The sequence below is a fragment of the Lutra lutra genome, chromosome 7 (genome assembly GCF_902655055.1).
Source record: "Lutra lutra chromosome 7, mLutLut1.2, whole genome shotgun sequence".
In the NCBI taxonomy this organism is placed as follows: domain Eukaryota; kingdom Metazoa; phylum Chordata; class Mammalia; order Carnivora; family Mustelidae; genus Lutra; species Lutra lutra.
In genome coordinates, this window is record NC_062284.1 from 82,302,647 (window position 1) to 82,324,396 (window position 21,750).

A 21,750-nucleotide genomic window follows, 5' to 3' on the forward strand; every position below is an offset into this window, starting at 1 on the left:
CCAATTAGTTCTTGGGTTTTAAGAAATAATATTGCAACATTTATTGAAATTATACATAATTACTAAAAATTCAGCACACTTTCCATCATTCTATAATAGATTTTTTTTTTTTTTTGCCTACTGCTACACAGTAAATACAGATTCCATTTTAGTTCTTCTCTTAGAAACAGGTAATTGAATTATATGAAATTGAAAGGTTATGTTTCCAGCACAGAGTGAGTTTGGATACTCTTGATAGGACTCAGACCTCAAATGTTATCCTAAAATTTTAGCCTTAACAAGAATCATTATAATAAAAGCTCCATTTTAAAAAAATCACTGATGCATAACTGAAAATGAATCACTGAGTACTTTTAGCTGACATGTACATCCCTTTGATGCTTAATGGACTCAAATTGCTCTACTAAATATTACCATCAGTGCTACCCATTTCATGCTAGGGCCTCTGACAGCACAATGGATATTTGGGAAATTGTAAGGACAAGTGACATATCAGACACCACATCTGCCTACTTAATAGTATATGTGGAGGAGATTGAAACTTTGATGTAGTAATGTTTTTGTTTAAAATGTCCAGGTCTTAAAAACAAAACTGTATTTTCATCTTTCTTTGTCCTTGGGGTTTTTCTCGCTTTCTCTCTCAAGAGTAATTCTGTCAGACCTATAGATATAGAGAACAAATTGAGGGTTTCCAGAGGGAAGGGGGGAGGGAGGAAAGGTCAAAGGGGGGAAGGTGAGTGGGAGATGCAGACTTCCAGTTAGGGAATGAATAAGTATCACAGGGATAAAAGGCATAGCTTAGGGAGCATAGTCAGTGACATTGCAGTAGTGCTGTATGGTGACAGATGGTACCTGCACTTGCGGTAAACACAGCATGACATATAGGAAGTTGAATCACTATGTCGTGTGCCTGAAACCAATGTAACAGTGTATGTCAACTATACTCCAATAAAAGAGTGATTGTGATTATAAAGTATGGGTTGAAATTTAAATATTCCTTATGAATTTAAATATTAAACTCTGTTATTGTGGGAATGTGACGGTTGTCTCTTGCACCAAAGAGCCCATGGCTCACTGAGAATGGTTGGGGTTCCCATGAAGCTCAGGTTCTAGCCCATCTTTCTTCCTGCTCGGGGTCTGGAGGATGTCTCTATCCTGAGATATTGTGTGCTCAGAGGGACTCACCACTAGCCCAGAAAACAGCTGTTGGCTCCCTTGCAAATAAGAAATAACGAGAATAGAGTGGGTTTGTGAGGAGACCTCTTACCTTGGCTAAACTTTCAAAGTGAAATCATTAAATCTGAAAGAATAGTAGCATTTTTGGGGTCTAGAGAAAGATTGGTTTACCTATGTGTGCTGAAGGGCCAGTGCCCAGGAATGCGGCCTGCCACTCTGCATCTGATCTAAAACAAAGGCAAGTTATCCAGCATGTGGTCTGCCTGACCTGTGGGCCCTAACTGGTGTCAAGTGAAGGAGTGACTCCCCACCGCCGCACCCCGTTCCTAGAATAGGGCTGAACAGTCTTCATAGATTCTGCGTTTCTTTCCTGCAGGACATTTGTGAAGATATTTCAGATCACGTGGAACAAATCCATGCGCTCCTGGAAACAGAGTTTTCCCTGAAGCTGCTGTCCTACTCTGTCAACGTGATTGTGGACATCCACGCCGTGCAGCTCCTCTGGCACCAGCTCCGAGTCTCTGTGCTGGTTCTGCGGGAGCGGATTTTGCAGGGTCTGCAGGACGCCAATGGCAACTACACCAGGCAGACAGACATTCTGCAGGCTTTCTCCGAAGAGACAAATGAGGTGGGTGTTTGAAGCCAAGTAATGTGTTATCAGATGTGACCATTGGAGAGTGTTTTCAGTTTAGAGGTGGGTGATAGGAATTCTTTGTAGGTACATAATCAGGTCCTGAACTGGGCTCTGAATCTAGGAATAGTGACCGAAGGCTAGGGCACTTTTAATGTGAATAAAACTTTAGACCAGAGTTAATTCACGCCTGATAGTTTGCCCATAGTGGTTTGTGCTAACCTGGCTTCTTGTTCCCCAAAGTTATTTGATAAATATTTATTGAGCACTTACTATGGCTAGGCATTAGGTGCTAAGAATGTCAGAGTGACCAAAATGTGGTCTTTGACTTCAAGGACCCTAGTGCCCAAGAAAGACAAAAAGCACAGACATTAAGGGCAGATTGTGATGATGTCACTGGAGGACAGAGAAGGGGCACCTAACTCAGACAGGAAAGCTTTACCAGAAGTGAGTCCAACCTGGGATGTGAAGGAGAAGCAGGATCAGACTGGGTAATAGAGGTTCTAGACAGAAGGAATGGTTCTACAGGTTCAGAGAGCTATAGATAACACTGGAGCCAAAAGTTCCAGGCACCAGGATTTGAACTAATAGGTAAGCAGAGGTCAGATTATTAAGATATAAGTCCTATTAGAAGAATTGGACTTTATTTTAGGGACAACAGGAGAGTTTGTTAGGGGATTTAATATGATTAAATTCATACTTTGAAAAAATCATTCTGGATGCCATGAGTCATACGAGATTCAGAATTTTACACATCCAATGTATTTGGATTTTTTCTACTCATATTAAAAGTAGTTTTAAAAGTTTGTTGTTGTCATTTTTGATTCATGGCTTAAGAATGAACACTGTGGGGGTGCCTGGGTGGCTCAGTCAATTAAACATCCGACTCTTGATTTCAGCTCAGGTCATGATCTTGTGGTCATGAGACTGAGCCTCGTGTCAGGCTCCACACTCAGCAGGGAGTCTGCTTTCCCTCTTCCTCTCGCTTTACACCTCCCTCCCACCCCCACTTGCACTCTCTCTCTCCCTCTCTTAAATAAATAAATAAGTAAATAGATAAATAAATAAAATCTTAAAAAAGAATGAACACAATGAATCTGAATCCAAATGAACTCTCCTAATCCCACATAAAATTGGCATATATAGGAGCAAATCATTGTGCTAAGCAAGAGCTGTGTGTGTGTGTGTGTGTGTGTGTGTGTATGTATGTGTGTAGTCCCTTGGCTCTTGACATCCACATTAGTGCCCTACCCTTGGTATTGTGGAAAATGTATATTGTTGAAGTTTATAAGACACTTACATAAATAAGTAAGATTAAAAGACCTTATAATGAGTGTTGCATAATTCAGTATTAATTAATGTTTCAGTGGCTCCAACATTTTCAGCAACACAAAACAAATCTATGCCTATTCTCATAAATGATTTATACTTGTTGATTATTGTTTTCATAATAATGATGCTCTTGCTGTAACAAATTCCCCACAGGCCCTGGAAGTCTATGAGAATCAAAATCTACTGGGCTCAACTTCTAGCTTTATGTTCTTTGTTTTCATTCAGCTTTTCCTGTTATTGTGGCAGTGAGGGAGGTGATATAAACTTTGTAGAGTCCTTTTTTTAAATCACCGAATGAATACATAGGTGTGTGTGTTAGTGCCCAGATGCCATCCCTTCCAGATGGGATCCTTAGAGAGGTCTTGACTGGGCCTCTTGTGGTCCTGGGAGACTACAGAGAATCCCAGACTGTCTAACTCTGCCCTAAATGTGGTATCCATGAGGTGTACACCAATGAGCTAGAGACAAGAATTGGGAAAGATTGATCTACATTCTGAAGAGCTCCTTCTTTAGATATCTACCTGCCATCCCTAATCTATACAAATTTTTGTTGTTGTTATTGTTCCTCCTTATGTGTCCTGCTGGCTCTGTCCAACATCCAGCTTTGATCAGTCATCAGATCTGCCCACTTTCTATTCCTAGAGGGGGGCATAAGAAATCATTGGATTAAACCAGTTCATTTTATATATTTATTCATTAAATAAACATTTACTGATCACTAACTCTTTGTTGTAGAGCAGGAGCTATAACAGTATGTTAGGGCTTATTGTTATCATCGTTGTTGTTTTGTGAAATACATTCATCATGTACTGATTTGAACTTGGGTCATTCAAGAGAGCAGCCCAGGTACAGTGAAAGGCCACTGAGGCTAACTAATTGTCACTGGCCACTGCTTTATGTTTTGAGTTTATATTAGTGTCCATGATGGGTCTCACAGTGTGAGCTCAACCGTTATTTACAGATTTGATTGGAAACAATTTTGTGCATTTTCATATTTGAAATTCTTTAGTTCTGTCCTAAATATGCAAGAATATGTTGTGTTTGGGGTAAAAGAACAGTAGGTTCTTAGCCATCTACTTTGTGGATATTTTTCTATGAATTAGAGCACTGTTTCCATTACCAACCTTCCTAAAACTATAGAAATTGGATCCTATTTGTTTGTGCCTCTAGTGTGACTCCATGAGACCATTTCAAAAACTGCTTGGTTTTGTTTGTTTCTGCCAGCAAGCACACTGGGATTGTGGAAAACAGGAAGGGAATTATGATAAAATTCTAAACTTTATCAGAACAAATTAAGGTCCAATAGATTTATAGAATGAAGAGGGAAATGGCATAAAACAGGCTGATAAACTGAAATAGTAGATGTCCTTCCAGTGAGAGTGAATTCATTTTCTCTTTTTGTAAGTTAGTTGAGTTTTGGAACCACATTAAAGAATAAGGAAAGTTGAGAAAATGGCAAGTTCTTTCTCTTTCTGTCTTCGCAAAAACAAAATGCATAAGTTTCTTTTATTTAAATATGACATAGAACTTATTTTTTAAGCAAATTAGTAAACGTTTTGCTAAAACAAGACCAACCAACTAAACAAAAAAATGGGCAAAGCTCAACCTTGTGTGAAAAATGTGTTGTACTGAAATTTTTTATATTTCAGATACTTTGATAAATATATTTATTGTTTCAATTAGTAAGGAGGGTAAGAGATATTAAAAATAGTTCTATTTCATGGATGTTAAGACTGAATCTGAGAGAGGTTGTGACTACCTAAGGACATAAATCCATGAATAATTAAATAGAACAAACAAAACCATCTCTTAATCGAGCTTTGTTGTGATAATAGTAATTCTTTCCTCCTTCTTTCCTCTGCCCTTCCCTTCCTTCCTGCTTTCCTTTCTATCTCCCCTAAATATTTATCGATCTCCTACTATATATAAGGCACTAGGCATTCAAAGGTGATTAATCCATCTTAGGAATCACCTTCATATTTTTTTAGATCCTCAAAACAGTTCTAGGAGATAGGAAGGGAAGGTGCTGTTGTTCTTATTTAACAGATGATATTATTATGTCCATCTTACAGGTAATAGGACTGAGGTTTAGAGAGGTAAAATGACACAGGTAGTGATAACTGTTAATAATATGAACACAAGAGCAAACAATGATTAAGGCTGACCACATACCAGATGGTGTGGTAAGTAAGCACTTTACCCCCATGATCCTTATCCTTTCTGTGGGAATGCATTTGTCTTTTCAGAGCACGTACCCGAAGTACTTTGTGTAGTCATCTATGAGCCTTTGTCATAGGTCCATTTATGTCATGACAGAGTACATGCTAGATTAGAACTGTGTGAGTGTTGGTACCAGATTAAAATCATCATCTCTATCTCCCATAGCACCTTATTTGTATCGCTGTAAATAAAAATCTAATGAGTTGAATTGAATTAAATAATGCAGATAATCACTGCTTTAGGGACAGAAGAGGGAGATAAAATTTTAGGTTGGTGGACTAGAATTTATCTTGGAAATTAATCATTTGGCTTATAGTTTTAGCCTGTAGAAAATGGAGATTCTTAAAAATAATTACTACAGTATAAATAAAACATTAAAATATTTTTGTGTATTTCCCCCTTGCCTATCAGAAGGTAAACTTTGCTTTGCTTTCCATTTCCCTCTCATTATTTGCTTCTCTCAGTCTATTGCTGCTCTCCCGAACATATTCAGAACCATAGAATCCCAGCAGGGTAGGCCTAAAAGGAATCTGATCAAGAATCTAGTTCATGTGGTCTAAAGACTCAGGGGGCTTGTGGCATTCTGGTTAAGAGGTCTGTGAAAGTATATGTTAGTAGTTGAAGAGCAACAAACACCATGTAATGAGATTAGGGGAGGAAGGGGTAAGGGGCATATAAAATTTTTTACTGTATGCATGACTAAAACAGTAAAATTCTATTTCCAACTCTCTTCTCAGTAAGAATACTAAGCCAGTGTACAAAACTGATCTTGAAGTAACAGTGGACACTGATAGAACTTTGGGGGCATTTTAATAGGGAGATCTTCAAGCCTCTAAATTATGAATATTATCTCATATTTTTTGGTAGCAAAATGTAGTGTTAAAAAAAAGAAAGATCTATGGGACGCCTGGGTGGCTCAGTTGGTTAAGCAGCTGCCTTCGGCTCGGGTCATGATCCCAGCGTCCTGGGATCGAGTCCCACATCGGGCTCCTTGTTCTGTGGGGAGCCTGCTTCTCCCTCTGCCTCTGCCTGCCACTCTGCCTGCCTGTGCTCGCTCTCTCTCTCTCTCTCTGACAAATAAATAAATAAAATCTTAAAAAAAAAAAAAAAGAAAGATCTAAAGAAGACATTTGGAACTAGAGCTTCAGTTAAGTTAATTATCGGTGAGGAACAAAGCAAAAATTTTGTTTCAAATTGGGGGCATGGGGGAGAGTTTCCTTGATGTCTCAGAGAAGATTGAAGCCTGCAATAAAGTGAATTAATTGCCATCTCCACAAAACATAAGCTTCATCTGAGAAACTGCTTCCTAGCATATTAAATTGAGGTATATTTGTGTTGAGACATTGTTAGGCAGCCGTGACACAGCTAATAGCACTATACAATTAAATGTGATATTTCTGAAATAAAAAAGGACTATAAAAACAACATGCACTCTTCCCCACCTCTCTGCCCACCTGAGACTATTACTTACATGCCTTAGAAAACTGACTGGGACAGTGGTCCAGACCAAAGCCACGGGGCTAAAAATATTAGTATTACTAAGCAATATTTTAAGAAATGAAACTCATTATTCATCTGCTCTGGGACACTTCAGAGAACCTTCTTTTTTAAAAATTGCTTCTGCATGCTGAAATCTAGAAAAAGTACTTTTGAAGAACGCTGTTAATAACAACCTGTGTTAAAAATAATGCCTGGGTGGATGCTTATCATTTGGTCCTTAGGATATGAAACGGATACACTATGTGCTGTTCTTTGTTTTTCAGGGAGGGATTTTTTCCACATTAAAAATGCAGTCTTATTAAAAATAGTTACCCCACGAGTGACAGTCAGCCATGCATGGAAATAGTTGGCCTTGTTGGGAACAGGATGGGAGAGGGTTCCCTTTGGGGCACCAGTATCTTTGAGTATGTTATTTTCTTTTCCAACCAAAGGACTAACCAGGGAAGGGATCTTCAGGGGAAGATTTAGGAAAACCTAGACATACCCTGTTATCTGAAATGTAGTCTCACACCATATGTTCATCTAATATCTTTTATTGAGTTCCAGTTATTTTCAAGTATAACAGTATTCCTGATCTTAGGGGTCTGGTGACCACCACAGTGGACACCAAATTCTTTCCCAGGGCTATAGAAACAGGTGACTGACAGTTGTAGAGGCCTAATTTTTACCTGAACTCTCAATTCTTTTTCTCTACTCATCATAGAACAGTTTGACTTAAAACCTCTTTCACCTTACTTAAGTAGCTGCAGTGCTATACTTTTATGATAAAAAATGATAGAAAATAATACAAATTTCAACTAGTTAGTAATTTATTTATTTATTGTTTTGTTTTTTGTTTTTTATTATTATGTTCAGTTAGCTAACATATAGCACATCATTAGTTTTTGATGTAGTGTTCAACGGTTCATTAGTTATGTATGACAGCCAGTGCTCATCACAGCACGTGCCTCCTTAATGCCCTAGTTAGATACCAACTTTTAATACCAACTTATGGGATAGCTTGGGAATTAAGCCATCATTTATAATACTAACTGTGTGAGGGAATAAGTTCTGAGTACTGGACAACCAAATTAAAAAATTTAAATAAATGCAACCTGCTTTTCAATAAGGGTTTCCATATTACTCTCTTAAAAATTGCATAAAGTGTGACTTTTGTTTGGCTGGCTCATTCCTTAGTGGTTTTGGCTTCTGACTTTGTTCTTTAAAGTGTTTTGTACTGGGTATGAAGCGTAAAAGCCACACAATTACATTTAGGTAATTTTTATTGAGATTGGCAGTTAATACTGGTTTCCCATTTTTGTGCAGTGTAATTAAGCATAGGGATACCTCTCATTTTGATGAAACTTGCCCCCTCAATAAACTTGATTAGTAAAAGTAATAATATAATAAGTGATAAGAGTGAACATTCCATGAGTAGATATTCACGTACCAGACTTATGTCTTACATATATTATCTCGTTTAAGACCCACAACAGCTCTTGACAGGGCTTATCATTTGCTTTTTGCAAATGAAGGAAATGAGGTTGAGTGACATCAGCCTGCTGGCTCATGGTCACTTGGCTAATTACTGGTAGAGCCAGAATTTGACTCTGAAACTTGGGCTTTTAATCACTAGAGTCAACTAAAACTACATAATCAGGGCAAGAAATTATACGAAGTCATAGAGTTACATTCCAAAATGTCCTCATTCATGCATTCATTCATTTATTCAACAGATACATCTGTGATTGCTTACTCTATGCACATCCCCATGCTAAATGTTGCAAGTGTTCAGTGAGTCAGCAATTTTCTTTGTGATTTATACTCCTGTGGTGCTTACAAACCAATGGGAGCAACAAATTAATCAAATAATCACAATAGTATTTATTTACAGATTGAGGTTAAATGCTTAAAGGGAAAACATCATAATTTTATGAGAGCTTACAAGAGGAAAAATTCTGACTTAGGTGGGAGTTTAGAGTCTTGAAGATGTGAAGCTTGATCTGAGTCTGAGGGCGCATAAGAGTAAAACCAGTTAAGGGATGTTGTAAGTTAAGGGATGTTGTAAGCTTTCTTGACAGAGGGAAAATAGCATGTGCAAAAGCCCTGAGGGAGAAGGAATTCATTATAGTTAAAAACTGAAAGGAGAACACTGTAGTTGGGTGCAGCCAGGGAGGGGAGTATGGCTTGAGACAGGCCTCTTTATGTCTGTTCTTGGAAGGGTTTGGGTTTTTAACGCAGCAGTAGGAAGCTAATAAAGGACTTAAAGCATCATGTTTGCAATCTGTAAAGGGGCAAAGGGAGAAGGAGAGAGAGAATTCCAAGCAGACTCCCCGTGAGCATAGAACCTGACACAGGGCTCAGTCTCATCACCCTGAGATCATGACCTGAGCCAAAACTAAGGGTTGGATGCTTAACCGACTGTGTCCCATAGTTACTCTTTACAATGTGGCAATGTAGAGAACAAACTGGAGGAGGGGGTATATCTGTTTAAAATAGTATTCAATTAGAGAAAATTAAAATACAGATGTCAGAGTGTGGACTATGGGTCATAAAGCCTCATTTTAAGGCCCAGTTTGGCCCTTAGATGTGAGGCCATATGCTAGTTATGTACCTTCTTTTAGCTTAGGCTCCTCTTATATAAAACAGGAAAATTGTACAGACCCCAAAAGAAAGTTATTATGAGGATTAAATGAAAAAGCAGTAGTCGTAATCAACCATCCCCGTTTATACATGAGGAAACTGAGGTTTAGAAAACTTAAATTGAGGCTTATTATTATTATTTATCTGGATATTGTGGCATGCCAGTGAGGGGAGTAGGAGATAAAGGCAAGGTAAAGGTGTGATGGGAGAGAATAGTTCCAAAAGCAAAATGCACAAATGAACAACAACCCAGTGTGAAGTCCCAGAGTGACCAGACCTTGGTATAACCTGGCTGAAAAGACACAGGGTTCAGCAGCCACATGACTTCTGGCTTCACTTTGCTCATCTGCTTCCTCCTTGAGGAGAAGAGAGGTCTAGGATATAACAACACTTCACTTCTCAGTTTCCTTTCTTCATCTCCTAAGAGGCTAGATCAGATCAAGCAGTTCTTAGCTGGTAAGCATAAAAGGATTCCCAGGCCCTTCTTTCTTAAGCAAATCATCAGTAAAAAATCTCCTCATCTGTTATGTGATATTAGAAACCACATTAGTGATGAGGGGTGCCTGGAAGGCTCAGTCAGTTAAGCAGCCAACTCTTGATTTCGGTTCAGGTCATGATCTCAGAGTCCTGGGAGGGAGCCCCACATCGGGCTCCCTGCTCAGTGAGGAGTTGACTTGAGGGTTCTCTCTCTCCCTCTGCCCCCTCCTCTCAAATAAGTAAATCTTAAAAAAAAAAGAAACTGCATTAGTGATGAGACAGAAGCCTTCATTATATAATTAAAGATTAAAAATTAAAAATACTTACTTGTAAAGCTATTCTTTAGCACAGGGGGGTTTCAAATCAAACTGGCCTATCTTGAATTATAAATAACAAGGGAGGGAGGCAGTTAGTATGTAACACACACAAATGGGAGTTGGGGAGAAAAATGTGTGCAGAGAGAGGGGACAGGGACTAAAATGGTAAGTTTTGGTATTCATTACTTTTCTCCAGGATTACCTGTATTTATCTTCAAAAGGGTGGGTACAAATGGGAACTGGTCCTGAAATGTTTCTGTGGTGTATGCAAATTCAGTAGTTCACCTTCCTGTGATTTGTGAATAAAAAGTTAACATGACAGACTTAGTGTAATTAATTATACCATTTAAATGTATTTATCGAGGATTTTCTATAAGCTAGCCACTGTGGTAAGTGCTGGAGTGATAGCAATATGCAAAGCAGATCAGTTTGTAGAGATTTTACTCTAATATTACTTTGTTCCCAGAATTTTATTACTTAAGGCATCACATAAGAAATGCTTATTAAATGAACTACAGGCTATTTTAAAATGGAAAGTTAAGTCAAGAGTGGATATTTTTGGCTTAACCTTGACCGTTTCTGTCAAGCCTCTATTCTCCAAAGTAAAGAAAAGTCCCAAAATATTTAAGAACAAGATACTATGTAAAGCAATATAATTGATCAGTATGCTTTTCTGTATGTTAAACCAGAAGCAATGGAGACTGCTTCATTTTTGACCTTTACAGTGGCCTCTGCTGTGATTTCATCTGAACAGCAGTTGAGTATAATTGATGTTGCATTTGCTGAAACTGTTGCCCTTGTCTGTTTCAGGGCCGCCTTGATTCTCTAACAGAAGTGGATGACTCAGGACAGTTAACTATCAAATGCTCTCAAAATTACTTATCTCTGGATTGTGGTATTACTGCTTTCGAACTGTCTGACTACAGTCCAAGTGAGGATTTGCTCGGTGGCCTAGGGGACATGACCTCTAGCCAGGTCAAAACCAAACCCTTTGACTCTTGGAGCTACAGTGAGATGGAAAAGGAGTTTCCCGAGCTCATCCGAAGTGTTGGGTTACTCTCGGTGGCCACTGACCCCAACCCGTACAGCTGTGGCAAAGCTGTTGGCGAGGAGACATCTCAAGTGTCTCTTTCAGCAGATGACAAAGGTGGATGTGAGGAGGACAGTGCTTTGACAGTCGAGGAGCCACCAGGCTTAGTGCCCGGAACGTCATCTTCCGGGGAAGCTCTGACAAATGCCGATCAGCCCCCTCCTGAGGCCGAGATGCCAGAAGCCATTTCCTCCTCCCAGCCTGAGACAAGGAACCAACAGCTTCAGCCTTGTGAAAATGCAACTCCCAAGCGATCCATTCGAGATTGCTTTAATTACAATGAGGACTCTCCCACGCAGCCCACATTGCCAAAAAGAGGGCTTTTCCTTAAAGAGGAAAATTTTAAGAATAATCTGAAAGGCACTGATGGAAAGAAGCAGCTGGCTGATCTCAAGCCCGAGATGAGCAGAAGCACCCCCTCTCTGGTGGACCCTCCTGACAGATCCAAGCTTTGTCTGGTGTTACAGTCTTCCTACCCCAGCAGCCCTTCTGCTGCCAGCCAGTCCTATGAGTGTTTGCACAAGGTGGGGGAGGGGAATCTTGAAAACACTGTCAAAAGTCACATCAAGGAAATATCCTCCAGCCTGGGAAGGCTTAGTGACTGCCACAAAGAGAAACTTCGACTTAAAAAGCCACACAAGGCCCCAGTAGAGGTGCCCCCATGCCGAACTCCGAAGCGGGGGGCGGGCTCAGGCAACCGAGCTGAGAGCACGAAGAGCTCAGCCGTGACGAATGGAATTCCTTCAGGTACCCCCAAGGCTGTAGAGGGGCCAGAAACAGATTCCGTTTCGACATCCTCCCTCGAGCCATGCCGCCAGAGGAGTTGGAATGCCAAACTGCCAGTGCAGTCAGAAACAACCAGTCCTCCGCCTTTTACTCAAAGTAGCGAATCCTCTGTTGGCTCAGACGACGTCGCCTCTCCAGTATCCCTTCTTTCAAAAAACAAAAGCAAAAAAAGTTACTCCTCCTCCCCAAGTCACGTCACCAGGAATGGCCAGGTGGTGGAGGCCTGGTATGGTTCTGATGAGTACCTAGCGCTGCCCTCTCACCTGAAGCAGACTGAAGTCCTAGCATTGAAGTTGGAGAACCTCACGAAGCTTCTGCCTCAGAAACCCAGAGGAGAAACCATCCAAAATATTGACGACTGGGAACTGTCTGAAATGAACTCGGATTCTGAGATCTATCCAACGTACCATGTCAAAAAGAAGCACACGAGGCTAGGCAGAGTGTCTCCAAGCTCGTCCAGTGACATAGCCTCTTCCCTGGGGGAAAGCATGGAGTCTGGGCCCCTGAGTGACATTCTTTCTGACGAGGACTTGTGCATGCCTCTCTCTGGTATGAAAAAATACATTGACGAGAAGTCAGAGAGAGCTGCATCCTCTGAGAAAAATGAGAGCCATTCTGCCACAAAGTCTGCTTTAATTCAGAAACTGATGCAAGATATTCAGCACCAAGACAACTATGAAGCCATATGGGAAAAAATAGAGGTAAGGTAGTCTTCTTAACTTGCAAGATTTCTTACCTGATCTTTGGAAGTGATGCTGGGAAAAGGTCAGTCCCTCTCCACCCTCACTATAAAAAGCATTGCCACGTTTGATAAGCCTCATTCCTCAAAGAAGAAAAGATAAAGCACAATGATCACTGCATCATGGCAGAGTATGTATCTTGTCTGGGCATTAGCTTGATGTGTCCCTGTTTGGTGCGGGAATCTCTGTTGATGTTGCTCACACCTCACCTGGCTCCTGACGAATGATGGGTCCCTTTGAGTGGAATGCAAAATAGTGTAGAACAGTAGCCATGCACACACCAGTACCTCAGGAATATGTGAATGGAATGTTGCAGTTATCCTCACTGATTTTTTATTTGTTTGTTCTAACCCCAGAATAGCTTACCATTCCCAATGTTAACTCTCTGTAGAAATGGACCAGATGTTTCTAATTTGGGGGGATCTTTATTTTCTTTTAGTCTTTCTCCTTTTTGAGGTCCCTGGCTAATAACCCATGCTGCCTATACTGTGTACTGCCCATGGGCTCTGAGATGGGGAGTTGATATTTGGGATAAATCTGTACTTTTATTTATTTTTTTGAAAGAATGAGAGTGGGGAAATGGGATGGGGGACAGATGGGAGGGGAAGAGAGGGAGAGGGAGAGAGAGAATCTTAAGCAGGCTCCATGTTCAGCCCTGAGCCCACTGCGGGTCTCAATCATGACCTAGGCCTAGATCAAGAGTCCATTCTCTTAAATAATGGAGCCACCCAGGCACCCCAAATCTCTACTTCTAGAATGGATTATTAGATGAAATCTTTGAGGACAGATGTGAAAATTCTCATCTGAGAATTTTCTCAGCTCCGGAGTGAGCTCCATAATTTAAGCTGAGATTTTAAGACACTAGATTAAGTATAGCACACATGGATAGGCTAACCTGGATGAAGAAAATGAAGGTGTTTAAAACTAAGGAAAAGTTAATGGTGATATGTAATAGTAACATATATTAATGATTATTTTTACTAAGAATTTATCCAATTCTCACAACAACCCTAATATTAACCCCATTGTATGGATAAGGAGACTGAGCCTGAGAGAGACCAGACAGCCCGCCCTAGAGCCCAAACCATTAACTAAATCCTCCCATGTCTCAGTAAGGAAGTGATCAATATATACTAAATGTAAATACTATGGTATTGGAAAAAAAATGTCAGTGGAGCCAGGATTTGCCTGGGAAATTCTTGTGAAGGGCCAAGCCTTCAGTGGAGTTTTGAAGGGAATGCCAGGATTAAGACAGAGAGAAGGTCAGTGGTATTTCAGGCAGGAGCACAACCAGAACACAGGTGGATCTGGGAATGGGCATGCTTATGGGGGGTGGGGGCTCAGAGAGCTGTCTGACTGGAAGGTCTGTGAACGGAGAGCAGCAAAAGTTCCTGTACATGGAAGAGACCTGGTTGCTCCAAGGCTCCGAAGGCCAGTATGAGGCAGTTAGAATGTGTTCCCTCAGCACCCTTGGCAGCTTCTCTGCCATTGACTGAGGGAAGGAATAAAATCCACAATAACTAATGCTTCTTGGGCTCTAATTTTGTGCTGGGCTCCATGATAAGAGCTTCACATGCCTTATTCTATTTAAGTCCTGTGGGAAGGTAGGACTTTTTCAGATGAAGAGGTGAAGGCAAAACAAGGTTAGAAAACTTGCTTTAGGCCCCCCAGCTAGTAATTACAGAGTAAGGGTTTGAACTCAGAGCCAAGCCAGCACACTGAAAGCAGTGTAGGTCACAGCCTTCAGTAGCCTTTCTGGAAGATTTAGTTGACAGTAACAGGAGGGAGGTCATGGCAGTTGTGATGGTGACCAGGGCAGAGGTAACTGGCCTGTGGCAGCCAGTCTAGGGCACTGCTCTGATGTGCGACAGGCATGGGTGGGGAAGGCTGCTGAAGGAAGCAGGATCCAGAAAACTGGGTCTAATCCTTGCTCCATCCTTAAAGCCTGGAGAGACCCATGGCTAGTCATGTTTCATTCTGGGCCTTGTTTCTTCTTTTGTAAATAGAGATCTTTAAAGCAGATCATGGCCAGAATACAGCTTCCAGTGGTAGCATGTTTTGTTTCCATTATTCTGCAAGGATGAAGCCAAGTGTCCAGCCTCTGAGGACTAGTGTATCTTTTTATAGCAGAAAGTGTTTGGATGGGTAGCTGGCTTGAGGTAGAGGTGAGGCAGTTAACTTTAAAAAATCGGTACATTGATATTGATTACATGATAAAACTGTTAAGAGGAAGTGTCTCATAGGCAATTGGAAATACCATCCTGGAGTTGGGATATGAAGTAAAGGCTAAATGAAGATTAAGCCCCTTGGTCAGTCCAGCCTTCCATTATCACTTCAGTGGGGCAGCTGCCTACCCCCAGGTCAGTTCACCTTGGATATCACACTCTAGCTTTGATCTACCTACAGTGACCCAGAGAACCTATTCTACCTGCAAGTATAACATAATAAGAGAAGGTGTTACTTAACATCTTCTTTGCATCAGGCATCTACTAGGCACTTTACCTGCAGTAATTTTCTCATAGGATTCTCAAACAGCCCTACAAGGTAGGTTTTATTATCCAAAATGGACCACTTCTCTCCCCTTTCCAGTGTTCCCATTCTGGTGCTAGCCTCCTAACTGGTCTCTCTGCTCCCATCCTATTCCTATTATAGTCTTTCTAGCACAGCAGCCAGAATGATCCTTTTTTATATCACCCCTCTGCTCAAAACCCTACAACAGCCCCTGTTGCATTCAGAGGCCCTACATAGACTGTTCCCTTGACTTCCTCTCTGACCTGATTTCTACCTGCTCTTCCTCATGCTCACTTCCCCGCCTTCCCACTGGCCTCTGCTGTTCCTAGAATAAGCCGGGCAGGCCCATGCCTTTAGGATCTTTGTCAATTCCCTCTGCCTACACTCTTACAGATGCTCTCATTTCTAATTTTTTTAACCTCTTCTGAGCTTGCTGGAATATTAACTTCTTAGGGAAGCCTACTCTGACAACCTTTTTAAAGGTGTAACCTATGAGGTACGTGCGTGGCTCAGTCCTTTGGGTGTCTGCCCTTTGGTTTCTGCTCAGGTCATGATCTCAGGGTTGTAAGATCAGCGTTCTCTCTCTTTCCCCTCCGCCTCCCCTCATCTCTCTAAAATAAATATATCTTAAAAAAAATAAAGGGTATAGCCTGAACCCTTTTAATTTTTTCTACAACTCTCACTGTATTCTGTCATTTTATATAATTCTGTTTGGTATGTTTATTGTTCTAGTATGTTTACTGTTTCCCCCTGCTGGTATGGGAGCTCTGTGAGGGAAGGAATATTCATCGGTTGAGTTTGCTAATGACTTTAATGTACCTCTAACAGTGCCTGGCACATACTAAGTGCTCAGTAAAGATTGTCAATAAAATGAGGGAGTGAATCCCTGTTTTAAAATGGATGAAACTGAATGCAGAGAGATGAAATCACTTTTCCTAGGGTGAATAGTTAGTAAGTCATGCGCTCCATGTGCTTTACCCTTCCTACTAGATAGTCTTGAGAGCAGATGAATTCCCTGAGAAAGCGAGGACAGATGGAGAAGAGAAGACAGGTGGGAACTGAGATTCAAGCTGTTATGAGGAAGGAGTAAGGAAGAGGTCCACTTGACAGAGAAGATTCTCGGGTGTTAAGTAAATGGGGGAGAAGGGGCCTAAGATGGATGTTAGCTTTGTTCTCTGCAAAAAGGAAATGGAGAAGAATAAGAACAAAGAAAAAGAAGCAACCTTAGATTTGGTTGAGATAGTCAATGAGGGCCTTAGAGAAAAATGGACTCAATGAAAGAGTGGAGGGAGAAGCTGGATTATAGATTATTAAGAAGTGAGAGAATCATACATAGCTCAAGGAATTGGGTTGAGAAAGCAGTATGAGGCAAAGGGTGAGAGTTGAAAATAAAATCCAATAAAAGTGTCACTTAGAAAAACATTAAAACTTATTTGAAGGCAGAAAGAAAAAACTCAATAGAAAAAGAGACAGAGGGCGCCTGGGTGGCTCAGTGGGTTAAGCCGCTACCTTCGGCTCAGGTCATGATCCCAGGTCCTGGGTTTGAGCCCCACATCGGGCTTTCTGCTCAGCAGGGAGCCTGCTTCTTCCTCTCTCTCTGCCTGCCTCTCTGCTTACTTGTGATTTCTCTCTGTCAAATAAATAAATAAAAATCTTAAAAAAAAAAAAAAAGAAAAAAAAAGAAAAAGAGACAGAGGTGGCTGGGCAAAATGTATACATATGGCACACGCTGAGACAAGAAGGGAAGTGGTGTGGAACTCCACGGGAAGAATGTTGCCCTAATATGAAAAAGTTATAAAATACTGAAGAATACATCCTGCTTCTGATTCCACCCCCACCAAATGGAGAGTGGTGTGTTTTCTCCTCCCTTCATGTACCAAGTTCTCCTGTCTTTTCTCAGAATGCAGGGTAGAAGGCATGTAAAAGCCCACTATCACATTCGGGACTTTATGGGGCTATGATAGAATCCCTAAGATAACACCTGAATAACAAGTGTCTGAGACACTTTTTAGGTTCCCATGATTCCTCTCCCCTCCCATTTGAGTCTTTCTTATAATGGACTGGTTTTATGAATGTGAAAAGATTTCTTTTTAATTTTTAATTTTTTTCATTCTGTAGGAGAATTAATTTTTTTGAATACATAGTGTATTCACATGACTTAAAAACATATATGTTTAAAAATATCCAAGGGCTCCTGGGTGGCTCAGTCAGTTAAGCCTCTGCTTCCGGCTCTGGTCATGATCCCAGGGTCCTGGGATCAAGTCCCACATCAGGCTCTCTGCTTAGCGGGGAGCCTGTTTCGCCTTCTGCCTATGCTGCTCGCCCTGCTTGTAATCTCTCACTGTCTCCCATCAAATAAATAAATAAAATCTTTAAAATATAGATTTATTAATTTCGGAGAGAAAAAGAGAGCATGCATGAGTTGGGGGTGCGCAGAGGGAGAGGGAAACTCTTTCTCTCCCTTTTTCCCCATCTTGGGCCTCCACCACATTGAAGGTGATTTCTGTTGTTTTAGTTTATATGTCCTGTAAAAAGTTCTTTACACATATACAAGCAAATGCAAACGTATTTATTAAGCAATATTTTTAAACCTGAGAAATAAGTCATAGCCTATTCTCCTCCTCAAATAAAAATTCCTCTGTCAACTCTATGAGTTCCTAAGGGGCGTCCCTTTCCCAATATCTCAGTGGGAGTTAAGGGGGTTTTGCTCAAATATGGTTGATTTTCCCACAACCTGTTGTGTGGATGAAGTAACTGAACATCTCAGGTCTGAGTGTTCACCTCCAGTGCAGACTTCTCAAGGCCTAAAATTAAAAGTGAAAAAATTAGTCAAACCATTGAGCTAGATCCATTTGTTGTGGAACATTCAAGAAATAGAGTAAAAGAAATGAAAAGAAAGGAGGAGAAGGCCTGTCTGGAGCAGATGAAATCAAACAGAATGATGAAAGATTAACTTAGTGGGTGGGACTTATGTGGTATAAGTAATAGGGATTGGCAAACTATAGCTTGCCGAGTACCTAATTTTTAAAATAACGTTTTCTTGGAACACAGCTATACTCTTCATCAGTGGCTGCTTTTGGGCTGCAATGACAGAATTGAGTCGTTGTGATGGAGATTGATGGTTTGCAAAGCCTGAAATATTTACTATCTGTTACAGAAAAAATTTGCTGACCCCTGCTCTAGAGTAAGGAAGAAGGAAGGGAAATGATTTCTCATCAGCATTTATTATGGGCCAGGTTCTGATACAGGTTCTTTAATTTAATCCATATGACATCCATATGGAAGAGCTATTGGTCTTGTTATTGGTCTTGTTTTACTGATGACAGATCTGAGGCTTCATTGCTAATGACTTGGCCAGGGTCACACTGTTGCTAGTGTAAGAGCTGGGATTCCAACTGAGATGCCTGAACTGACTTGGTTTTCTCCTAAAGATATATTCCAGTGCCAGGAAAGTTAGACAATAATCACATATGCAGGTCAAATCTATTTAGGAAACCTACAAACCATTACTAGATTAGTAAATGAATAGTGTGATTTCTTCCTCACAACCTGAATAGAAATGAACTGTCTAGCGAGTAGCCATTTGTCCAAGGAGAGTGATTATTGATGCCAGATTAACAGCTGTGTGATTCTAAGGGGGGCTGGCAGAATGCACTGTAGCCTGGTACCACCCCAGGGAAGCATCTCAGGAGATCTGTCCTTTGGGATATAGTGCAATGTCTACTTCTCATATTGCAGACTTCCTGCTCACATAAGTTCTCAAAGCTCATCCTGGAAGACATTGCTCTGTTAGATTGGACTCATTGGTACCAGGCTGATGGCTATGCGACATAGCTGATCCCTTTTCTCTCTAGCAACCAGTGTCTTCAAATACCAGATTATGGCATCTCCACTATAATTGAGTGACTCAGCTGTTAATGAGCATTTTATCTTTGGGGCATCTATAACCTGATTTTAAAAACTTCTTTGGTGCCAGCGAAGGATGTTTTTGCACATAAGTTATTTCAGATTTAGTGCAGCAAATACTTAGCTGGGTACTTAGTCTTTGTAACTAGGTTATGTAAAATCACAGTCAAGTCTATGGAGCAGCACAAAGGTGGCCACCATTGCTGCTGGGAACTGGTTGGTACCATCACGAGTAATGTGAATGTAGAAGAGATTTGGTCCTGGGATTAACTTGGCACTGATTTTTTTTTCCAAGAGGTAAAATGGGTCCACATAGAAACTGTCCTAGCTTTTACCCTCATTTTGACTGTCTGTTGATGCACCAATGATACCATGCTGATGATGGCAATCATTAAAGAAATAGCATGTTGTCCTGAGTTCTTTTTCTTTCCTTTTCTTTTTTTCATTGTGGTAAGAGACACATAATGCACAATTTGTCATTTTAACTGTTTTTAAGTATACAGTTCATTAGTACTAAGTATAGTCACTTTGTTGGGGGTGCCTGTGTGGCTCAATTTGTTAAGTGTCTGATCCTTGATTTCAGCTCAGGTTGTGATCTCAGGGTTGTGAGATCGAGCCCTGCATTGGTCTCCACACTGGGTGTGGAGCCTGCTTAATATTCTTTCTCTCTTTCTCCCTCTGGCCCCTCCCATACCTACTCACGCACACATGCTCTCTCTCTCAAAGAAGTATATTCACATTATTGTGAAACAGATCTCCCGACCTTTTCTAATCTGAAACTCTGTATGCACTAAACAGAAACTCCCCTTTCCTCCTCACCCAGTCCTAGTAGCCACCAGTCTTCTCTCTGTTTCTATGAATTTGACTACTTCAGGCACCTCATGTAGGTAGAACTATACAGTATTTGCTTTTTTGGGACTTGTTTATTTCACATAACGTAATGTCCTCAAGGTTCATCCATGTTGTAGCATGTGACAGGATCTTCCTTTTTAAGGCTGGATAATAATCCATTGTGTGTCTATATTATATTTTATTTTTCTGTTCATCTGTGCATGGGTATTTGGCTTGCTTCCACCTTTTGGCTATTGTGAATAGCCCTGTTATGAACATGGGTGTTGTCTTTGAAACTTTTGAAACTCAGCTCTCAATTCTTTTGGCTATATATCCAGAAATGGGATTGCTGGATCACATGGTAGTTCTACTTTTAATGTTTTGAGGAACCTCCATACCATTTCCCATAGCAGTTGCTCCATTTATAATCACACAAATAGTGTACAAGAGTTCCAATTTCTCCACATGCTGACAATTTTTTTTTTAAATAGTAGCCATCCTAATGGGTGTGAGATAGTATCTCTTTGTGGTTGTGATTTACATTTCTCCGATGATTAGTAATGTTGAAGCATCTTTTCATTTGTTGGCCATTTGTATATCATCTCTGGAGGAATATCTATTCAAGTTCTTTGTCCATTTTTAATTGGGCTATTTGTTTTGTTGTTCAGCTATAGGAGTTCCTTGTATATTTTGAATATTAACCCTTTATCATATATATGATTTGAAAAGATTTTCTCCCATTCTGTAGGTTGCCTTTTCATTCTCTTGAATGGGTATTTTGAGGGACAAAAGTTTTTAAGTATGATGTAGTCCCGTTTGTCTATTTTTCCTTTTGTTTCCTGTGCTTTTGGTGTTATATCTAAGAAATCATTGCCAAGTTCAATGTAATGAAGATTTTCCTCTATGTTTTTGTAGGAGTTTTATAGTTTTAGGTCTTTGAGTTCTCTTTTATTTTATCTCAATGTGATTACCTCTTATCCTTTAAAGATCTCACCCCAGGCTTTCTTGTAAGATAGAACATAGCTTCATAGCTAAAGCCAAGTCACCTTCTGGGATTTGTCCTTTAAATAAAAAACACTTGGAGTCATTCTTTTTACAAAGGCTTATCTGGGCATTATTTATTTGATTTGAGATTTGAGTAGGTCTCATTTGAAATACAGCTTTATCTTTCTTTAATCATCCCCAGAGTAACTTACCATCTACTATATAGTCAAGGTCTACCATAAAATCACTTCTCACTCACTTTTGATATTTCTTTTAGTTTGCCCATGTACCAGTGTTCCTAGAGTTGGTAGAGTAGTACTTTCTTCTTAGATGTTGATAATAATCTAAGAGCATCTTATCAGGTAGGAAGCATTTAAGGTAATTGGATTCCACTGTTTTTCACTGCTATTTCATTTTGTATGTGCCTTTCTTTTATGATAACTTTTTCCTTCAGTTGCTAGTCTTCCTCTTGTCCCTGATTTCCTTCTCTTCCCTACATCTTCTCTCCTATTCCTTTTTCTTTAATTTTTTCTGGACCAAATAGTTTTCACTTTCTGGCTCTGTTTTCTCTTTTTCTTTCCCCAAGAGTATCTTCTACTTTCTCCTTCTAATATTGTTCTAGACATT

The 21,750-nt window shown here is 40.3% G+C and overlaps 1 protein-coding gene across 2 annotated transcripts in view; it reads left to right on the forward strand.

Annotated features, from left to right (window-relative positions):
• AKAP6 (A-kinase anchoring protein 6) overlaps positions 1-21,750 on the forward strand; it is a 542,654-nt gene that overhangs the window by 263,906 nt on the left and 256,998 nt on the right. For both annotated transcript variants that reach the window (XM_047736848.1, XM_047736849.1), the window contains 2 exons: positions 1,553-1,804; positions 11,086-12,852. In XM_047736848.1, coding sequence (XP_047592804.1) covers positions 1,553-1,804; positions 11,086-12,852 — 2,019 coding nt within the window. The remainder of the gene's footprint in view (positions 1-1,552; positions 1,805-11,085; positions 12,853-21,750) is intronic.